Source organism: Mustela lutreola, chromosome 16 (assembly GCF_030435805.1).
Source record: "Mustela lutreola isolate mMusLut2 chromosome 16, mMusLut2.pri, whole genome shotgun sequence".
Taxonomy (NCBI): domain Eukaryota; kingdom Metazoa; phylum Chordata; class Mammalia; order Carnivora; family Mustelidae; genus Mustela; species Mustela lutreola.
In genome coordinates, this window is record NC_081305.1 from 1,017,522 (window position 1) to 1,036,522 (window position 19,001).

The following is a 19,001-nucleotide window of genomic DNA, read 5'->3' on the forward strand; positions in this document are numbered from 1 at the left end:
TGGCCCCCTCTGCTCTGGGTGGTTTCTGGCCCGTGGGTTTGCCGGCTGCTCCTGCTGGGGCTGGCACAGCACATGGAGGTACAGTCTCCCTGGCACGGCCTGCACCAAGGAGTGCAGTTGTCCGTTGGGTGCTCCCGGGTCCCCAGCGCCCCCAGGGCAAGGACCACTGCCCCCTGAACTGTCCGCGTGCGCCGTGTCCACGTCCACTGACTCCTGGGCGGGCCATGGACGTTCTCGCTGTCTGGGTGCACTTGTCACCAGCTGGTCTGTGGAAGGGGGTGCGTCTCTCTCCCGCTTCCAGTGCCTTCCCCTGCTGCCGTGCTCCGTCCGCGGCTCTGAAAGGCCCATTGTGGCCTCCCCGTGGGCCCGGGCGGGTCAGATGGAGGTGTTCGCACCCCACATCCCTGCCTCACACTGACGCTGACGGGACGATGTCCACTGTGGCTTTGTCCGGGATGTCGTAGAACGGACGCTGCAGCATGTCACCCGGCATCAGGCTCGTCGGCTGAACGCCTTTGTCTTTGGGTCTGTCGTTTGCTCCTGTTCCGTGAGCTGGTTTAGACCCGGGCACACAGGATTGGCACAATAGGCCCTTCCCGAGGGCCCTTCACCAGGCTGGCTGTCCTGGGCAGTGTGTTCTCTCCTCCGTGCTGGCTCAGCCCCGCAGTGTGCCTGTTAGGGCCTCGCAGCCGTCGAGGAGCCGGGACGGGGACCCTGTAGGGTGTCTCTCTGCCCAGGCCATGATGCCCTTCAGGCGGGCACACCGCAGCCGAGAAGCGTCTGGTTCCACGGGGCTGGCATGTGTCCTCTTGGGGGCCGTTCCCTGTCCCTTGGGGGCAATGCTGACTGCAGGTTCCCCCGAGGCCCTGCACACATCCTGTTCCTCCCGGACCCCTGGGCTGACTGCAGCCTCTGTCGGCGGAGACGCCTGGCGTCACCCGCTGGGTTTAATACTGGCGACTTTTTCTGCTTCTGCGGTTACGGGTCCTTCGTGTCATCTGGCGTGTTCTCCAGCCCCTCTGATACGTCCTCTGCTTCCTCTGGTGTGTCTTCTGTCCCTGCTGAGGTGTCCTCTGTCCCCGAGGGGCCCACTAGCTCTGGCCTGTGGGGTCACTGGGTGCTGCTGCTTTGTCGTTGGTTCCGGGAGCCCCGGCACCGTGGCAAGCCCGCTGCCTTCCGGGCACACCCTCCCTGCGCCTGCAGATGGCCCTGCCCTGCCTGCACCCTCCATCCAGCCCGGAGCCCTCTCTGCCCCATGGAGCGCCCCTTCCTGTCCCCTCAGGCCGAAGCAGAGAAACGAGATCCAGGCCCCCAGGGTGCTTGATGCTTGGGGAGCTTTTTTTCAGGCAAAACATGCTCCCTGTGCCCGCAGATTACCCATGGCGCTGGAGCCAGGCTGTCCCCATGAACTCGGCGCTCATCAAGTGGCTGTACCTGCCTGACTTCCTCCGAGCCCCCGACTCCACCGGCCTCATCAGTGAGTGCCCGCGCCTCGGGCCTGCAGGCCCCACAGGAGGGCACGGAGGTTCTGCACGGGCAGGCCTCGAGCTGAGCCCCGCCTTTGCCAGCCAGGCGCACGGCGTCTAGGCCTCCCCGGCCAGCTAGCCTGTGGGTCTCCGGAGGGGCCGTGCCCCACGACGGTGCCCCGTCCTCCGGGGGCGTCTCCTGAGACAGACTCCCCTCTCCCATGTACACCCGGCCACACAGACCTGCGCGGTGGGGGCGGGGTGGGCGCCGATGCCTCCACGGCGTGGGGACAGGTACCGCTGACAGGCACATCCCCCGGTGTCCGTGCTCACGCGTGGACATCGCGCTCCCCTGGAGAGCCCCCGCAGGCACTCACGGGGGCTTCTGGCCGGCGTGCGCTGTGCCCCGTGTGGCCAGCGGTCTCCCGTGTGCCCGCAGGCGACTTCCTGCTGCTGCTCTGCGCCTCTCAGCAGTGGCAGGTCTTCTGCGCCGAGCGCACAGAGGAGTGGCAGGTCATGGCCGGCGTCAACACTGACCGCCTGGATCTGCCGCTGGGCGAGTCCCGCGACGTCCCCAACTTCCTCTACTGCAGGTGCGTCCGTCCCGCCCGCCAGCAGCGCCTGCGCAGGGCCGGGGCTCATGGCGCAGGGGGCGCGTCCCACGAGCATCCCGGGTCTGAGGCCGCCGGGCAGGGGGCGGGGTGGCCCGGCGGCCGCAGTGACGCCCCGTCCGGCAGGTCCTACCTCGACATGCTGAAGGTGGCTGTCTTCCGCTACCTCTTCTGGCTGGTGCTGGTGGTGGTGTTCGTCACGGGGGCCACACGCGTCAGCGTCTTCGGGCTGGGCTACCTGCTGGCCTGCTTCTACCTGCTGCTCTTCGGCACCAGCCTGCTGCAGGGGCACGCGCGCACCCGTCTCGTGCTGTGGGACTGCCTCATTCTGTACAATGTCACCGTCATCATCTCCAAGAACATGCTCTCGGTGAGCCCGGAGCCCGCCCGCACCCCCGCCCCGCCTGCCCGCACCCCCGCCCTAGTCGCTCGGGCTGACCTCCCTCCCGCCCCAGCTCCTGTCGTGCGTCTTCGTGGAGCAGATGCAGAGCAGCTTCTGCTGGGTGGTCCAGCTCTTCAGCCTCGTGTGCACCGTCAAAGGCTACTACGACCGTGAGTGGGCCGGGGGTGCGCGGTGGGCCGGGCTTGTGGACGCACCCTGTGGCCAGGGCCCCTGCCCTGAGGCCGGCCTGTCCCATAGCCAAGGAGATGCTGAGCAGGGACCGGGACTGCCTGCTGCCCGTGGAGGAGGCCGGCGTGCTCTGGGACAGCGTGTGCTTCCTGTTCCTGCTGCTGCAACGCCGCGTCTTCCTCAGCCGCTACTTCCTGCACGTCTGCGCCGAGCTTCAGGCCACTGCCCTGCAGGCCTCCAGGTCAGCCCAGGCCACGGGGTCCCCCTGGGCCACGCGTCCCTGCTCCATCACTGCACGGTACTTGGGGCGCTGCCCGACCTGGCCCCCCGCTATGGTGCTGGCTGGAGGGGGCGCGGCCACAGGACGACCCCCCGTCGCGCTGATCCCCACCATCCCAGCATACGAGAGGGGGGTGTCGAGCTGGGGCCGAGGCCAGAGGTGTGGGAACCATGCAGCTGGAGCTCGGTGTCCCCGGGGTGACGTCGTCTTCCCGCAGGGGCTTTGCGCTGTACAATGCCGCCAACCTCAAAAGCATCGACCTCCACCGCAAGGCCGAGGAGAAGTCCCTGGCCCAGCTGAAAAGGCAGTAGGTGCCCTCAGGGGCGGGGGCCCCCCCGGGCTGTCCTCGTGCCCTCGGTGCTCAGAGCCGCCTCCGCCCCCCAGGATGGAGCGCATCCGCGCCAAGCAAGAGAAGCACCGGCAGAGCCGGGCGGGCCGCAGCCAGCCCCAGGAGCCCCCAGACCCCACCCAGGAGCCAGGTGAGTACGTGGGCTGGAGGGGCCCCCGCGTCTCGGAGCGTCCCCCGCGTCTCGGAGCGTCTGTGCCACGTGCTGTCCGTAGGCCTTCCCGCCCGTCTGTCCTGTGCCGTGTGGTCAGTGTCCCTGCAGGCCACATAGCCAGCCCGCCACAGTCTGTCTGCACTTGCGGGCCGCCCTCCACGCCCACGGCACCGCGAGGCTTCTCCATCCGCACAGAGGCGGTGGGCGTCTGCGCTGCCCGCGCCCTCCCCGTGCCTCTCCCTGCCGGCTCATGTCCGCCTCGCCCCTCCACAGGGCCTGGCAGTCCAGGGGGCTCCTCCCCACGGAGTCAGTGGTGGCGGCCCTGGCTGGACCACGCCACAGGTACCACCTTAGCCTGGCCTGCCGTGCCCGGGCGCTGCTTTCTCAGCTGCTACCTGCCTTCTGGATGAGGGGACTTGCTCTGTGGCCCCCTCTGGCTGTGCCCCCGGGCCTTCCGCTCAGGCCTCACCCCAGCCAGGCCTGCAGCCCACCGGGGCCCCCGCGGCAGGCTCTGTGCTCGCCTCCCCTCATTCCGACGCCCAGACCCGGAAGAGCTCGTCCCCAGCCCCCCCGCCCCCCCCGTGTTCCTCTCATCCTGTCTGGTCTTGTGTCACTGCTCTCGCTTGTCCCCCAGTCGGCTGACCCCCCCGCCACGGGCTGTACCTTGGAGGGGAGGGACAGGCGGGCCTCTGCCCATGGGTCTTGGGGCGCCGAGGGCACTCACACGCCTGTCACTGGGCCTGCCCTGAAATGAAGCCGAGAGGCAGGGGTGGTGGTGGGGGAAGGGGGAGGGGGAGGGGTGGGGGAGTGGGGGGGGCAGTGCCCTGGGGTTGGGGGGACGGTCCTCAGCCCCACCCTGCCTGCAGTCATCCACTCTGGGGACTACTTCCTGTTTGAGTCGGACAGTGAGGAGGAGGAGGAGACCCTGCCTGAGGAGCCCAGGCCATCGGCACAGAGCGCCTTCCAGGTGAGGTGGGAGATCCCCTGCCTTCCCCTGTGCACGGGCTCCTGGGGCTGCGCAGCCCGGCGTGGGGACGACACCCGCTCCCTGGCTGGCCTGCCTAGAACCATCCAGACCCCCAGAGCCCACCAGTCAGATGGGCAAGCAGGCTGTGGGAGGCACAGGTCGCGGGCCGCCGTGTGCCCTCCGTCCCCGGCCGGCCGAGCTCACCACTCCGACCGTCCGGACCTCAGCGGCCGCCGCTGGCCTTGCCCGTCTGCCGGAAGGACGGGCCGGGGGCTTCTTGCCTGTCTCTGGGCCCTTAGTTCGCGGGGAGCGATAGCCGTCTGTGCAGGGGGGGGCTGTGCCGGCTGCCTTCTCGCCCCGGCCCCTCGGGGCGGCCTCTGCCCGGAGCAGGGAGCTGGCTGGAGGGCCCCGTAGCGGCCGGACGCCGCCGCCCCCTCGAGAGCTCACAGGTGGGCCGAGCGGCGTCTGCCGTCCCAGCTGGTGGGGCGCTGAGCGAGGGCCTGGTCCGCAGATGGCATATCAGGCGTGGGTGACCAACGCGCAGACGGTGCTGAGGCGCCGGCGGGAGGAGCAGGCGAGGCGGGACGGGCCAGGACAGCCGCCCACAGGTGCGTGCGCCCACGTGCGTGGCGGGGGACGGGGTGCACCAGGGCGGGGACTGACCAGCACCCCTGTGCGCAGGAGACGGCCAGGCCCAGGGGGCGGAGCCGGCGGCCGGCCCAGAAGAGGCCACAGCAGCTGGTACGTGCGCCCTGGGGCTGGGGGGCTGCGGGGCTGGGGGGGCGGGGGGCGGGGGGCGGGGGCCGGCAGCGTCTGCAGCGTCCCAACCCGCAGGCCGCGGCCCTGTGATGCGGCGCGTGCTGAGCACCGTGCAGTTTCTGTGGGTGCTGGCGGGGGCGCTGGTGGACGGCCTCACCGACTGGCTGCTGACCTTCACGCGGCACCACCGTGCCATGAGCGACGTGCTACGCGCCGAGCGGTACCTGTACACACGGGAGCTGCTTCGGGTGAGAGCGTGTGCCCCCCTCAACTCCTGGGGTCCTGCCCCCCACCCCTGGGGTCCTGCCCCCCGAAACCACTGCTCTGAGCATCTCCCTCACCCCCAACAGGGCAGACAGGTGCGCCGCAGCTTGGTGGACCAACTGTACCTCAGCGAGGCCGAGGCTACACCTCCAGGCTCTTTGGGAGCCCAAGATGCACCAAGTACGGCATCAAGGTCGGTGCTGGCTGGCGGGGCACAAGTGGGGGCAGCTGGGACCCATCCCACCTGGCCAGAACTGGCGTGCTTGGGGTTACGCGGCCGGCGTGCTTGGGGTTACGCAGACCAGGCGGTGTGTGGCCTGCTGGCCCCTCGTGCACCAGGGACCATGAGTCCCCTTGGGCCCCAGGGGCAGAGCAGAGGGCAGGTGGCCTCGGTGACCTGCCCTACCTCCTGCAGCGGGCTGGGGGCTGAGGAGCCGCTGAGCACGGCTACGGGGGACACGGGCAGCCCGCTGAGCACGGGGTACCACACGCGCAGCAGCAGCAGTGAGGAGGTGGCCACGGAGCCCGGGCCTTCCCTGCGTGGCTCCCGGGAGCTCCCTGCAGGCGCCGGGACCCGGACGCGCACAGCCAGCGAGCTGCTGCACAGGTCAGGGGGTGGCGGGCGTGCAGGGTGGGGCGCTGCGCCCTCGGAGCTGGGCCTGGGGCTGAAAGGGGGCTGAGCCCGGCTCCCTGCAGGCAGCTACGCATCGAGGAGCTAGAGGAGGCCGCGCAGTTTGAGGCCGGGCAGGGCCGGGCCCTCCGCCTGCTGCGGGCCGCGTACCAGTGCGTGGCGGCCCACTCGGAGCTGCTGTGCTACTTCGTCATCATCCTCAACCACATGGTCACCGCCTCGGCCACGTCCCTGGTGCTGCCCGTGCTCGTCTTCCTGTGGGCCATGCTGTCCATCCCAAGGCCCAGCAAGCGCTTCTGGATGGTGGCCATCGTCTTCACCGAGGTGGGCCGCGGCCCTGGCGGGAGGGGGCGGGGCCCGGGCCCCCACGCTGAGCCCCTGCCCCACAGGTGTCCGTGGTCACCAAGTACCTGTTCCAGTTCGGCTTCTTCCCCTGGAACACGCACGCCGTGCTGCGGCGCTACGAGAACAAGCCGTACTTCCCGCCGCGCATCCTGGGCTTGGAGAAGACGGAGAGCTACGTCAAGTTCGACCTGCTGCAGCTCATGGCCCTGTTCTTCCACCGCGCGCAGCTGCTGGTGAGACCCCGTGCCTGGGCCGGCGGGCGCGCAGGCAGGCCCCTCCCGGCACACGGCCCGCCGCCCAGCGGTCCCTGGAGGGTCCCAGCGTGGGCTCGGTCGTCTACACCAGCCTCACCTCCATCCTTCCCTCCCTCTTGCTGCAGTGCTACGGCCTCTGGGACCATGAAGAGGACCAGCTCACCCAGGAGCACGACGGGGGCGGTGGGAAGAAGGGAGCCGAGGAGCGGGCACCCCAGGGATCCCGGACTGAGGCGGGCACGGGGCCCCAGGGGGAGTCGGTGGTAGCCGGGGCCCTCACCCAGGACCACATCCAGGTGGAAGTAGGGGACGGGCCCGCCGAGCCTCCCACGGAGCTCAAGCCCCGAGACACAAAGCGCATCGGCCTGCGATTCAGGAAGAAAAGGAGGGAAAGCGCGGAGCCTGCAGACCCCACCGTGGCTGGTAGGACGGCCCGCTGCCGGGGACCTGCCGGTCTGTGCGACAGGGGCCAGCCCTGGGTGGGAGGGGGTCTCGGGCTGGACCCAGCCCTGTGTGGGCTCTGGTCAGCAGTGCCTCCCCCCCAGAAGGAGTGATGGCCTCTGGGAGCGAGAAGAAGTGGAGTCGCCACCGGGAGAGAGTGACGGCACTGGGGCTGCGACTGCGGAGCTCGTGCCTAGCCGTGTGCGTGGGTGCGGGCCGCTCCCAGTGGGGCGGGGTGCTGGGGGAACCCCCGGGACCGGCACTGAGCCCCGCCCACCTGGCCTCACCCACAGGGCCCAGAGCGTGTACCAGCCCCTGCGGTGCTTCTTCCACGATATCCTGCACACCAAGTACCGTGCGGCCACCGATGTCTACGCACTCATGTTTCTGGCCGACGTGGTCGACTTCATCATCATCATCTTTGGCTTCTGGGCCTTTGGGGTGAGTGCAGAGCCCGGCGGCCACCCCGCGGCCTGCCCCCGGCCGCCCCCTGACCTCTGCTGTCCCCGCACAGAAACACTCGGCGGCCACGGACATCACGTCCTCGCTATCGGACGACCAGGTGCCCGAGGCCTTCCTGGTCATGCTGCTCATCCAGTTTGGCACCATGGTCGTCGACCGCGCCCTCTACCTCCGCAAGACCGTGCTGGGCAAGCTGGCCTTCCAGGTCGTGCTGGTGCTGGCCGTCCACCTGTGGATGTTCTTCATTCTGCCCGCGGTCACAGAGAGGTGGGCATCGGCCTGGGGGCGCAGGGCTCTGGCCTTGGGCAGGGTGCCCTGAGCCGGCGCTCCTGTCTCCCCAGGATGTTCAGCCAGAACGCGGTGGCGCAGCTGTGGTACTTTGTCAAGTGCATCTACTTCGCCCTTTCCGCCTACCAGATCCGCTGCGGCTACCCGACCCGCATCCTGGGCAACTTCCTCACCAAGAAGTACAACCACCTGAACCTCTTCCTCTTCCAGGGGTGAGTGCGGGCGGGCCTGGGGGCCAGGAGCCAGGCTGCTGCGCACGAGCCTTCCTGACGGCCGCCCCGCCTCGCGCAGGTTCCGCCTTGTGCCGTTCCTGGTGGAGCTGCGGGCCGTGATGGACTGGGTGTGGACGGACACCACGCTATCCCTGTCCAGCTGGATGTGCGTGGAGGACATCTACGCCAACATCTTCATCATCAAGTGCAGCCGCGAGACAGAGAAGGTGCCCGGGCACAGGCCGGGGGTGGTGCTAGCCCCTCCCCAGAGGCTGGAGGGACGGCCACCGGGATGAGGCCCTGTTGGGGGCAGGCCGCCGGCAGAGCGGGCCTGACGCTTGGCTCTCAGGCACGAGGGCCAGCCGCTGGGGCGCCGAACATCCACTGAGTGCTGTTGGGTATGGGTGTCTGCGGGGGGAGGTAACAGAAACAGGTTCCCCGGGGCACGTGGCGAGTTCAGACCCGTAGCGTGGTCAGAGCTGGTCACAGTCAGTAGGCAGACCTAGGACATGTGCGCCCTCAAGACCGCATCCCCACCGATGCCGCAGACTCGTCCGTTATGGACGGTTGGGTGTCCACACTGTGTGGCCTGCATCTCACTCCTTGGTTCTGCAGTGTCAAGGCTGGCCGCGTGGCCGGTGTCGGAACTGGGGGTTTTCTCACTGAGGAGCTTTCCCTCCCGTCATGGTGCTACCCTGCGATTATGCAGCTGTTAGAAGCAGCCCCGGACGGCGGGTCGGCTCCTCCTTTCTGTTCACTGCGGCAGGCGCTGCCCTGGACGGGAGCTTGTTGCCCTCGGGTGCCCACGCTGCAGCGGGCTGGCTGTGGGGGGCAGCTCCGGCTGTCACCTGGTGGGGACGTCCCGGCTGTCCCTGGCAGCCGCCCCCTCCCCCATCCCTGCCAGCACCCCGACTCGGTGCCCCTGACTCGGTGGGGGGAGGCTGATTTGGGTTTCCTAAGCTTGTGGGCCATCTGCTTTGCCTCTTTTGTCCTTGGGCTGTTTGTCCTCTTGTTGAGTTCTAAGAATTCTTTCTGCGCTCTGGACAGTGGACCTTATCACAGGATTTCCGGCTCTTTTCTTCTCTCTGTTGTCTGTTTTAAGATTTTTCTTTTTACAGGTTTGAGACCTAAAGCCAGGAGCGGGGGAGGGCGGAGGGACTCTCGCGCAGACTCCCTGCGGAGCGCAGAGCCTGAGGCAGGGCTTGACCCCCCCCCATGTGTACCCCGCGGAGCCACCCCAGCTCACTTCCTTGCCAGCACCCCGTCGTCTCCTTTCTTAGAACCTACGCTTTCCTTGTTGCATCTGAGAATTTCCCATCAGATCCAGACTGAGGTCTTGGGGGTCACGCTGCTCCGGCATGTGGCGGCCGTTTCTCCTAGCAGCATCGCTGGAGACGGTCCTCCCCCCAGTGGAATTATCTGGGTGCCACTGAGCAGCGGGTCTGTTTCTGGGTTCTTGGTTCTGGGCCTCTGTCTCTTGCTCTTGGACCTGCGCCGGCTCCGGTGCTGTAGCTTTGCAGCCGAATGTGACACTGTGAGGTCTGGCCGCACGGGCCTCTGGGTGAGGCTGTGCAGCAGCAGGGTGGGGGTCCGGGACCGTGCCTGCCTTCAGCTGGGGGAGGGTGGGCAGAGCTGAGGCTCTGAGCCGTGCCCCACCCGCAGAAGTACCCGCAGCCCAAGGGGCAGAAGAAGAAGAAGGTCGTCAAGTACGGCATGGGCGGCCTCATCATGCTCTTCCTCGTGGCCATCATCTGGTTCCCGCTGCTCTTCATGTCCCTGGTGCGCTCTGTGGTCGGTGTCGTCAACCAGCCCATCGACGTCACGGTCACCCTCAAGCTGGGCGGCTATGAGGTGAGGCAGCCGTCCGTGCCAGCCGGGGCACAGGAGAGGGCCTTCCACGTGGGCGGCCGGCCGGGGGCACGGAGAGGCCCCCCGCCCCGTCGCAGCCGGTCCCTGCCCCCCCGCAGCCGCTGTTCACCATGAGCGCCCAGCAGCCGTCCATCGTGCCCTTCACGCAGCGGGCCTACGAGGAGCTGTCCAGACAGTTTGACCCGAACCCGGTGAGTGGGCCCCACCTGGCCGCAGCGGGGGGGGGGGGCCGGGCCGGGTCGGGCCGGAGGTGTCCAGGGGCTCCTGACTCAGGGGCTGTCCGGGGCCCAGCTGGCCATGCAGTTCATCAGCCAGTACAGCCCCGAGGACATCGTCACGGCGCAGATCGAGGGCAGCTCCGGGGCCCTGTGGCGCATCAGCCCGCCGAGCCGCGCCCAGATGAAGCGGGAGCTGTACAACGGCACGGCCGACATCACCCTGCGCTTCACCTGGAACTTCCAGAGGTGCGTGCGGGGCCGGGGCAGGGCTGTGTGGGGGAGTGCCGCCGCCGCCGGGGCTCACGCTGTGCCCGGGCGCCTAGGGACCTGGCCAAGGGCGGCACCGTGGAGTACACCAACGAGAAGCACACCCTGGACCTGGCCCCCAACAGCAGCGAGCGGCGGCAGCTGGCCAGCCTGCTGGAGGGCACCTCGGACCAGTCTGTGTGAGTTGGGGGCCCGGGGGAGGAGGCAGCAGGAGGGAGAGGCTGGGCCTGACCGCTGGCTTCTTCCTCGCAGGGTCATCCACAACCTCTTCCCCAAGTACATCCGGGCCCCCAACGGGCCTGAAGCCAATCCTGTGAAGCAGCTCCAGCCCAGTGAGTGTGTGTGTGACCGGGGCGGGCGGTGTGTGGGGGGGGTGCGGGCCAGGCCCTGACCGACCCCACCACTGCCCCAGACGAGGAGGCCGACTACCTGGGTGTGCGCATCCAGCTACGGAGGGAGCGTGGGGGCGCGGGGGCCGCCGGCTTCCTGGAGTGGTGGGTCATCGAGCTGGAGGACTGCCGGGCCCAGTGCAACCTGCTGCCCATGGTCATCTTCAACGACAAGGTCAGCCCGCCCAGCCTGGGCTTCCTGGCCGGCTACGGGTGAGTGTGCGGCCCTGCAGCCAGGTGGGTGGGCGGGGCTCAGCTCCAGTACCAGCCCCGCCTCACCCCGCCCCTGCCCCGCAGGATAATGGGGCTCTACGTGTCCATCGTGCTGGTCATCGGCAAGTTCGTGCGCGGCTTCTTCAGCGAGATCTCTCACTCCATCATGTTCGAGGAGCTGCCGTGCGTGGACCGCATCCTGAAGCTGTGCCAGGACATCTTCCTGGTGCGCGAGACGCGGGAGCTGGAGCTGGAGGAGGAGCTGTACGCCAAGCTCATCTTCCTGTACCGCTCGCCCGAGACCATGATCAAGTGGACCCGCGAGAAGGAGTAGGAGCCGGGCTCCTCCACCCTCGTGTGATGGAGCCGCCCGGCCCTCTGCCGGGCGCAGACACCCGTCCCCGGCCACCACGCCCTGATGCTGCTGCCGGAAGGAAGCTGGGGGCCCGGCCTGGCGCGGGGCCCACCGCCGGCACCCTGGGCCAGGAGCTCCAGCCTGCCCTTCCCCACGCGTACTGTAGGGTTTTCTAATTAAAGAAGTTTTTATTTATACAATCACATGCTGCCCGCGCCTCCTTGCCCTCCTGCTCCGGGGGGCCCCGGGCTCCACTCCCGCTGGCGGGTGCCTCATCGTCACTGTTCTCCACCAGACACTCCTGGATCTCCGCCGAGGGCCTGTGGGAAGTCATATACTGGGAACCTGCCCTGTGGGAGCTGGCGCCCAAAAGGTCCCCGCCGGCGCCCCCCAGCTCTGGGGCTGGCCATACCTCTGGCTTCGAAGCTGGGCCTCGGCCAAGATGTAAGGGGGCAGGGGGTCCAAACTCGGCTGCAACAGAGAACAGCCGTGGGCGAGGGGCTGTGCGGCCCCGAGCCCCTGGGGGCCTCCCCCATCCGGACCAGAGGAATGACTCACCACGTCCTTCATGGTCACGCGGCAGGCGTAGCACAGCTGCTCGATGACATGGGCTCGGGAACCCTCCCTGTGGGAGCAGAGCGGTGCTTGAGTACCTGCTTGGGGCCCCAGGGGACATACCTGCCCTGGCCAGTGGCATGGGGCCAACCACAGGGTAGCATCGGATCAGGAAGGGACTCACCTCCCGCAGGGCCTGGTCCCCTGCCAACAGTTTGGGGCCCCGCCCAGGCCCGCAGCACAGCAGGGCCCTGCAGGTGCCCCAGCCTCAGCCCGTGGGGTGGGGGGTGGCGTCTGCGAGAAATCCTGGGTCTGAGCCCCAAAAGCTGTGGCACTATCTGCAGGCAGAGATAGGCTGAAGGTCCTCTGGGGGCGGGACCCCCAACTCCCACTGCCCAGTGCCCCTCCCCCTCCACACGCACCAGCACTGTCAACGTCCAGCGAGCACATACAGAGCAGGCAGCGGGGGCCAGCGGCACAGCCATCCCTCGGGGCCTTGACCAGCTTCTCACTGGTCCTGAGGGTGTGGGAGACAGGGCCCAAAGGCAGCCTGAGGGAAGGCTTTCTTCCTGCCCGAGCGGTAAGGGGTGGGCACAGCACTCACCCCCTCCCCCACACCGTGGGTGCGGGCGCAGGCGCACACACACCTGTACACAGTGCTGACCGTAGAGGGGAACTGGGCCTGTAGCCGAAGCAGGAAGCCCTCCATCAGCCGGTGGATGCTGGCCTTTTCGGAAGCCTGGGGATAATCAGATAGAGGCTCTAGGAGTGGCGCTCCCAGGCCTGGCCCAGAGGCCGCCTGGCGTGGGGGCCACAGCTTCACGCCATCAGCCCCCGGAGCACCGAGTTGGGGCTGGAGTGGGCCAGAGCTCTCCCGCATCAGAGGCTGCCCGTCCCTGAACACAGCTGCTGCGACACCCTCCCCGCCAATCCCCTTCGGCTGAGGCCCCAGCCTGTCCGCCTCGGTGGGGGCGTGACTGTGCTCCCGGCAGCTCTGGCCACCGAGGGGTGCCAGCCCCTCTGACCCCACGCCGGAGCTGGCCACCTGCCGCGGCCCACGGCTCACCTTGGTGTCGACGGCGGGCGTGCAGACGGAGGGAACCGCGAACAGGCGGTTGTAGAAGGCCACCTCCTTCAGCGTGTGCTCGCGCATGGGCCGCACCACCACCACGTCGCCGTGCCGCTCATCCGAGAAGCCCTGTGGCGGGGGCACCTTCGTCACCGCGCCCAGCAGATGGGCTCACAGCCCTGCCTCCCCTGTACTACGAGGGAGACCACGGACTTCCTGCCACGGACTCCCGACGCGACTTCCACGTGACAGAGGCCGGGGGGGTCCCTGAAGGCCTGTACGCACGTACCGTGTCCCAGGCGAGAAAGGCCCCTCTCCCCAGAGCCAGGCTGGTCATGAGCTTGATAGCCAAGCGTGTGCAGCTGTCCCCTGTCATCACCTTGGAGTAGCCATGGGTCCGGGCCACGTGCAGGATCAGGTGGGTCCTGGAAAGCAGAGCACAGGGTCTCAGGGGGCCAACTGAGGCAGGGCCAAGCCCCCAGGGCGCGGTGGCAGACTCACCGCAGGGTCTGCAGAAGCTCCTCTTTGGCCGTCAACGTCTTCACAGAGTTAAAGAGCTGGGACAGAGCCTCGGTCTGGGCCGCTGGCGGTGGCCCAACCGGGTCCTGGGAGTCCTGGGTACAGGGCTGGCTCGGTTGTTCCTCCCCCTGGGCTGAGCTGGGGCTACCCCTGAGCCCCTCAGCTGCCAGCGTACGTTGCTGCTGCAGAAAACTGTCCACAGCCACCTTGTAGGTCCCCACGGTCCCCACTGGGTCCTGGGCAGAGCAGCGCAGCACAGACGGCGGCAGAGCAAACACCTGCCAGCGCGGGGAGAGCGCGTAAGGCCCAGGGCCGCCTTCTACACGCCGGGGGCAAAGGGGCCAGGGAGGAGCCTGTGGCTGACCTCACCAAGTAGGCGTGGGCCCCCGTGCACCCGGCGGCCGCAGGGACAAACCCACGCACCTCTTCCAAGCTGACAATGTGCCACGGAAAGCCGAGGGTCTGCAGGATCTGCCGCACGTCGGTCAGGGTTTTTGCTCTGTCCTCCCAGCTCCGGCCACAAGCTGCCCCCTCTGAAAAATGCAGACAAGGAGTCATGACGGCAGAAGCGCCCCAGGTGGGACAAAGTCCTGTGAGCAAGTCCACCAAGCTCTTCGGTGGAAGCCGCAGGGGCAAGCCTGCTCTCAGGAAGTGTAGCGCAGTCAGAGTGGGAAGTGGGTCTTCTCCAGCAGCACAGGGGAGGGATGGGGGGAGGCGTGACAGACCACAGGGGCCCCAGACCCACCTGGGGGCCTATCTCAGGGAGTGGGGTGCAGGCACGTGAACACAGGGCCCCTGACCCGGAAGCTGACCTGCCTGACTCCCACAGAGCCCTGCGAGAACAATGGTCCTTCTGCTGCCCCATGCACTGTCTCCCAGAAACGCCCCCACCTGGGCCACATTAAGGTCACAGCGTCAGCTGCGTCAGTGGGCTCGTCCTGAGCGGCACGTACCATCCACATACACGACCCCTGGCACAAAACGCAGTCTTTTGGCAGAATCTCGACTCAGGCCCTGGAGAGAAAAGGGACAGGACTCAGCCAGAGTCAGAAGCCAGAGGACACTCTCCTGGCACAAGCCACTCTCCGTCTGAACTGAGGCCCTCGGCGCGGGGTGGGGGGTGCACCCCACCCAGAACAGACTGCCCGTCTGGACCAGGCACTGAGCAGGCCCCGCGGTTGGGCTCCGCAGCCTGGCAGGGTCAAGGTGGTCGCATGGGCGGCTTAACCGCCAGTGATACCTGCTCCTCAGTCTGTCCCCCCACTGACCAGTGAGGAGCGGCCTGCCTGAGCACCTCTGACCGCTAACAGTGCAAAAGAACAATAGACTCATCAGGGCCCCTGGTCCCAGGAAACGGGCTCTGGCCAAGGGAATGGGTACTCACACCAGCCCACGCTTCAGGGGCCACGAAGTGAGGTCAGGACAGCAACACACCAGAGCCCCCAGGACAGACCGCTCTCTAATCTGTGCCCCTCACTCGGAATGCAAAGGGTCTGCACATGTCCCGGCCCCAGTTCAAGGCCTCCCCGGCAGCCAGGGCCCTCAGGAGAAGCCTGGCGTCCTCCGACCCGCTGAGGGACAGTGTGAGTGGGTCGCCAACTGCCGGGAGCCAGCTCCCCAGCAAGCAGGCTCTCCCATACAGCTCTCCTCCCCACCTAACTTCACGTCTCCTGGCAGCCCCACTGCTCATCTGGGTCTCCCCCCTTAAACTTCTCAAGGAAGCTGCCTGACCCCAGCCAGGCCAGACCCCTCTTGGGTTCCCCAAGGCACCTGCGGTATTGCACGGTTTTGTGCTGGACCCAGGACCGGGGGAGGCCCATGAACTTGGGGACACCTCAAGTAGCCCACCATCGTGCCACCAACACGTGCCCAGGGACTAGGATTCTAGGATTCTAGGCAGTCAGCCAGCAGCGCTGGCCTCGGGCGCAGCCAGGTGCTCCAGACTCCGCCTCCGGTCTGTACGCTGCTGCTGCTGCCATATGCACATCCAACAACCCTCCGGGCCATCCCAGTGGGGAGTGAGCTGCTCTCGCTAGCTGCAGGCAAGAGCCCCTCTCAGTGCGGAACCCCCAAGCTCGCAACTAAGCGGGACAGCAGCCAGGGCCCTGGAAGACGCTGGGGAGACGAACCTCAAGGACCTGCCAGACCATGGAGCTGGATGAAGGCCCCCCCGACCACGCCAGGAGCACCTACGGGAGAAGAAACGTCGCTGGAGAGCGCTGCATCACCCCCATGAGTGAGCGCACCCTCCCCACCACCCGCACACACCTGGGATGGGGGAGAGCCAGGGTCTGGGGGTCGGGCTTCCCAGCTGGGGACCATGCAGAGGAGTCACCCCAACACACTACCTTCTCACCCGGAAAGATCAACCGATTCTTCCCAAGCACGGCTCTAAACTTGTGGATGTAGAAGGCCCTAAAACAGTCCCTGCAACAGACAACCAGCAGCTGTAGCTGCGCCGCTCCGATGGGGACGCGGCCGGAGATGCTGCGGGTCCCATCTTCCTTCTCTTACCAAATTCCATATTTAAAAGCAGCATCTTGACAGAGGTTCTGCCCAGAAACTGGCAAAGGAAGCCAGGGTTGAGGCATTTTTACCAGCTGTGTCTGCCCCAGGACCAGCCCCGTGATGCCTAGGGACTCCCCCCGCCTGGTCCCCAACAACCCTTAGTAGCATGACCTGATGTCTGAGGGACCCAGGGCCCAGGTGCCACCTGCACCTCCAAACACCCAGGAAGGCCCACCAGGTAGAATGGATAGACACAGGAAAAGTGCAAGGCAAGGCCAGCCTGACCCTTCCCTAAGCATCATGGAAGGCCCTTCCAAAACTCCCACAGGGAGAAGTACTCTCTCTCGGGGTGAAGGGGGAAGCACTGAGCAGGCAGCAGGGGGATACCCTGTGCCCCAGAGCGCCAGCCTGGCTGACCGAGCTGATACCATGTAAACCGGAAATGCCTGGAAGTTCATGCAAAGGCAGTCCTGGCTTCTTCCCCAGACCCACAGAATGAGAACTTCCAGGACGAGCCCCGAGAATCTGCATTCCTGAAAACACTTTCACCTGACTCTCAGGCTCGGCTACAGGTTAAAATCACTGAGGCCAAATACAGCAGACGGACTGCACCAGAGTGAGGCACAGACATCTGCAATTCAAAGCTTCCCGGCAACCCCAGCAGGGAGGTCACACCCTGTGTGTCGAGGACACACCCTGAGCCACGGGAGAAATGCGGCTCCGCAAGAGCTGTCCCACACGGGCAGCTGCACCCCTAAATCAATCTCTGAAAGGAAAAGCAATTGCCCCTGCTCCCCACCGAAGAGGCACCACTAAGAGGGGTCAACCAAGCACCCCATATTCCTTTGCTGTCAGTAGCTCAATGCGGTGTTTAATAAAACGCCACACTCCAAGTGACTAGCCTCAGGAAGGGAGCCCCAAGAACTCACTCACCATCAGGGAGTGGGAAGGGCCCTAAAACACAGAAGCTTGCACAGGGCACAAGAGAAGCTGTGGCTGCCCACGCGCACGGGGAGCTCTGAGCCCAGGAGGAGCTGCCGCAGCCTCGGCCTCTTCTCCGGGACACTCATCACTGCCGATGCTCTAAGAGATGAAAGCCACAGCTGCCCCGATTAAGGCGTTCACTCTAGCGGCACACACCAGGCTACTGGGCTCCCGAAAGATGGCTGGGGAGGAAAAAGCTTGGGGGAAAAAACCTCAGGCCCTTCAGTTTCTCTTTGGGAACACTCTGGGTAGTACCAAGACTCGTGGAGACTAACTATAAAACATGAGCTGGGGGGCACTGGGGTGCCTCTGTCGGTTCAGCGTCTGACTCTTGGTTTCGGCTCAGGTCATGATCTTGGGGTCGTGGGACAAAGTCCCACACTGGGCTCCGCACTCGGCGCAGAACCTGTTCGAAAGTCTTTCCCCCTTTGCTCCTCCCCCGGCTTGCTGTAGTAAATAAATAAATAAATAAAAACTTTAAAAAGGGGGGGGGGACCCCTGGGTGGCTCCGTCGGTGAAGGTCTGCCTTTGGATCAGGTCACGATCCTGGGGTCCTAAGACTGAGCCCCGCATCAGGCTCCCTGCTCAGTGGGGAGCCTGCTTCTCCCTCTCCCAGTCCTTCTGCTTTCGTGCTCTCTCGCTCTCTTAAATAAATAAATAAAATCTTTAAAAAAAAAAAAAAAATGAGGCACCTGGGTGTGTCAGCTGGCTAATCAGTTGGTTAAGCAAGTGCCTTCTGCTCAGATCATGATCCTGGAGTCCTGGGATCAAGTCCTGCATCGGGCTCCCTGCTCGGCAGGGGGTCTGCTTCTCCCTCTGACCCTCCCCCTTCTCATGCGCGCGCGCTCTCTCTCTCTCTAATAAACAAAATCTTAAAACAACAATGACAAACCGTCCCCAGAGCACCTGCCCAAGATCTCCGAATGCTCAAATCTGCTCCCACACGGGTTCCAGCTGCCCCGAAGTGCTCACCCTGCCCATGCCTCACCTCACCCTCACTCTGGCACTGTCCCCTAGGTGCCGTCAGATACCCTCCTGCCACCGGATCCACAGCGGACCCTGGGAGAATCTCTGCACCCACGCAGACAGGCAGGACCCCACACACGCACCAGTCACTGGGAATGCTTCCAAAAGCAGGAGATGAAACCACAGACAGGAGGCACACCGGCCGCTGGGCCAGACGCACGCCTCCAGCTACCTCCCGGCCTCACCTGCAGAAGGCGTCTCCCGCTCGGATCACCACCACCGGCGGGCCTTCCTTGCACTTCACACACTTCGGCTCACGGCTGTGGAGACAGGGAGGACAGACCACGGCCTGCAGACCGCCCTCCGGGGGACCCTGGGGAGGGGCACCGCCGCTCTCGGCGCAGCTGGTGCACACCCCCGACACGGGCCGCGCGGGGATCTGAGTCGGCTCAAGCCAGCTCCGAAGCACAGAACGGCCACCTCTCAGGCCCTCAACGGACGCCAGGCCGGACGGACAACTCGCTCCGCGCGCCTCGGCCGGAGCAAGCCACCGGGAGGCCGACTTCTCGTCGACGGAGCGCACAGCCCGCCAGAACGACAGGCGGCGGCGCGCAGAGGCGGCCCCTCCCTGGGGTGCTCGCCCCGGCCGGACAGTCCCCCACCCCCCGGGGCTGCGGAGCAGCGTGCAGCCCCCACCGGGACCCCGGGGCTTCTGGGTCCCGGGCTCGGCGGCCTCCCGGCTTCCGCAGCGCGGCGCCGGGCCCACGGGACAGGGCTGCGCCGCCGGCCCGGAGCGCCGGGGCGTAGAGGGGCGCGTGCGGACGCCCCGCTCTTACCCAGGCCGCGGTGGCGGCGGCCCCTCGGGCGCTGCGTCCCCGTAGTCCTCGCCAAGCTGGCACATGCCCGCTCGGAGTCGCCCGGGAGCAGTGGGCGGCGGCGGCGGCGAGACGCGCCTTAATGACGTCATCCCGACGCCGTCGCTCCCGGCAGGTTGGGGGCGGGGCGCGCTGATGACGTCAGCGCCGCGGCGCCGCGGCC

General features: G+C 66.7%; 2 protein-coding genes across 9 annotated transcripts in view; one reads left to right on the top strand and one right to left on the bottom strand.

The window, feature by feature from the left end:
- PIEZO1 (piezo type mechanosensitive ion channel component 1) overlaps positions 1-11,560 on the top strand; it is a 49,143-nt gene extending 37,583 nt beyond the window's left edge. For 2 of the 5 annotated variants that reach the window (XM_059150720.1, XM_059150723.1), the window contains 29 exons: positions 1,373-1,477; positions 1,906-2,059; positions 2,204-2,447; positions 2,533-2,629; positions 2,718-2,889; positions 3,146-3,235; positions 3,313-3,407; positions 3,702-3,770; positions 4,295-4,395; positions 4,907-5,003; positions 5,077-5,136; positions 5,230-5,402; positions 5,505-5,611; positions 5,834-6,025; positions 6,115-6,373; positions 6,439-6,627; positions 6,774-7,071; positions 7,194-7,290; positions 7,383-7,530; positions 7,604-7,818; positions 7,893-8,051; positions 8,131-8,278; positions 9,714-9,902; positions 10,019-10,111; positions 10,212-10,384; positions 10,462-10,584; positions 10,658-10,737; positions 10,818-11,007; positions 11,092-11,560. In XM_059150720.1, coding sequence (XP_059006703.1) covers positions 1,373-1,477; positions 1,906-2,059; positions 2,204-2,447; positions 2,533-2,629; positions 2,718-2,889; positions 3,146-3,235; positions 3,313-3,407; positions 3,702-3,770; positions 4,295-4,395; positions 4,907-5,003; positions 5,077-5,136; positions 5,230-5,402; positions 5,505-5,611; positions 5,834-6,025; positions 6,115-6,373; positions 6,439-6,627; positions 6,774-7,071; positions 7,194-7,290; positions 7,383-7,530; positions 7,604-7,818; positions 7,893-8,051; positions 8,131-8,278; positions 9,714-9,902; positions 10,019-10,111; positions 10,212-10,384; positions 10,462-10,584; positions 10,658-10,737; positions 10,818-11,007; positions 11,092-11,341 — 4,367 coding nt within the window. In that variant the 3' untranslated portion in view covers positions 11,342-11,560. Of the gene's footprint in view, positions 1-1,372; positions 1,478-1,905; positions 2,060-2,203; positions 2,448-2,532; positions 2,630-2,717; positions 2,890-3,145; positions 3,236-3,312; positions 3,408-3,701; positions 3,771-4,294; positions 4,396-4,906; positions 5,004-5,076; positions 5,137-5,229; positions 5,403-5,504; positions 5,612-5,833; positions 6,026-6,114; positions 6,374-6,438; positions 6,628-6,773; positions 7,072-7,193; positions 7,299-7,382; positions 7,531-7,603; positions 7,819-7,892; positions 8,052-8,130; positions 8,279-9,713; positions 9,903-10,018; positions 10,112-10,211; positions 10,385-10,461; positions 10,585-10,657; positions 10,738-10,817; positions 11,008-11,091 lie in introns of those variants that run through there. The other 3 variants (XM_059150721.1, XM_059150722.1, XM_059150724.1) reach the window with 3 other exon arrangements.
- CTU2 (cytosolic thiouridylase subunit 2) lies at positions 11,531-18,948 on the bottom strand. 4 transcript variants are annotated; one of them, XM_059150750.1, is made up of 15 exons: positions 18,800-18,948; positions 18,209-18,283; positions 15,854-15,932; positions 15,635-15,694; positions 14,459-14,519; positions 13,929-14,038; positions 13,488-13,783; positions 13,276-13,411; positions 12,984-13,115; positions 12,565-12,656; positions 12,340-12,434; positions 12,102-12,255; positions 11,921-11,987; positions 11,775-11,833; positions 11,531-11,682 (listed from the first exon to the last, which is right to left on the bottom strand). In XM_059150750.1, exons 1-15 carry the CDS (start codon positions 18,928-18,930, stop codon positions 11,535-11,537), a joined length of 1,695 nt encoding a protein of 564 aa, XP_059006733.1. In that variant the 5' UTR covers positions 18,931-18,948; the 3' UTR covers positions 11,531-11,534. The 4 variants fall into 4 exon arrangements, with proteins under 4 accessions (XP_059006733.1, XP_059006732.1, XP_059006734.1 ...); XM_059150749.1 differs by having other exon boundaries at positions 12,340-12,467; XM_059150751.1 differs by lacking the exon at positions 18,800-18,948 and adding an exon at positions 16,020-16,068 and having other exon boundaries at positions 12,340-12,467.
- Positions 18,949-19,001: the final 53 nt, after the last annotated feature.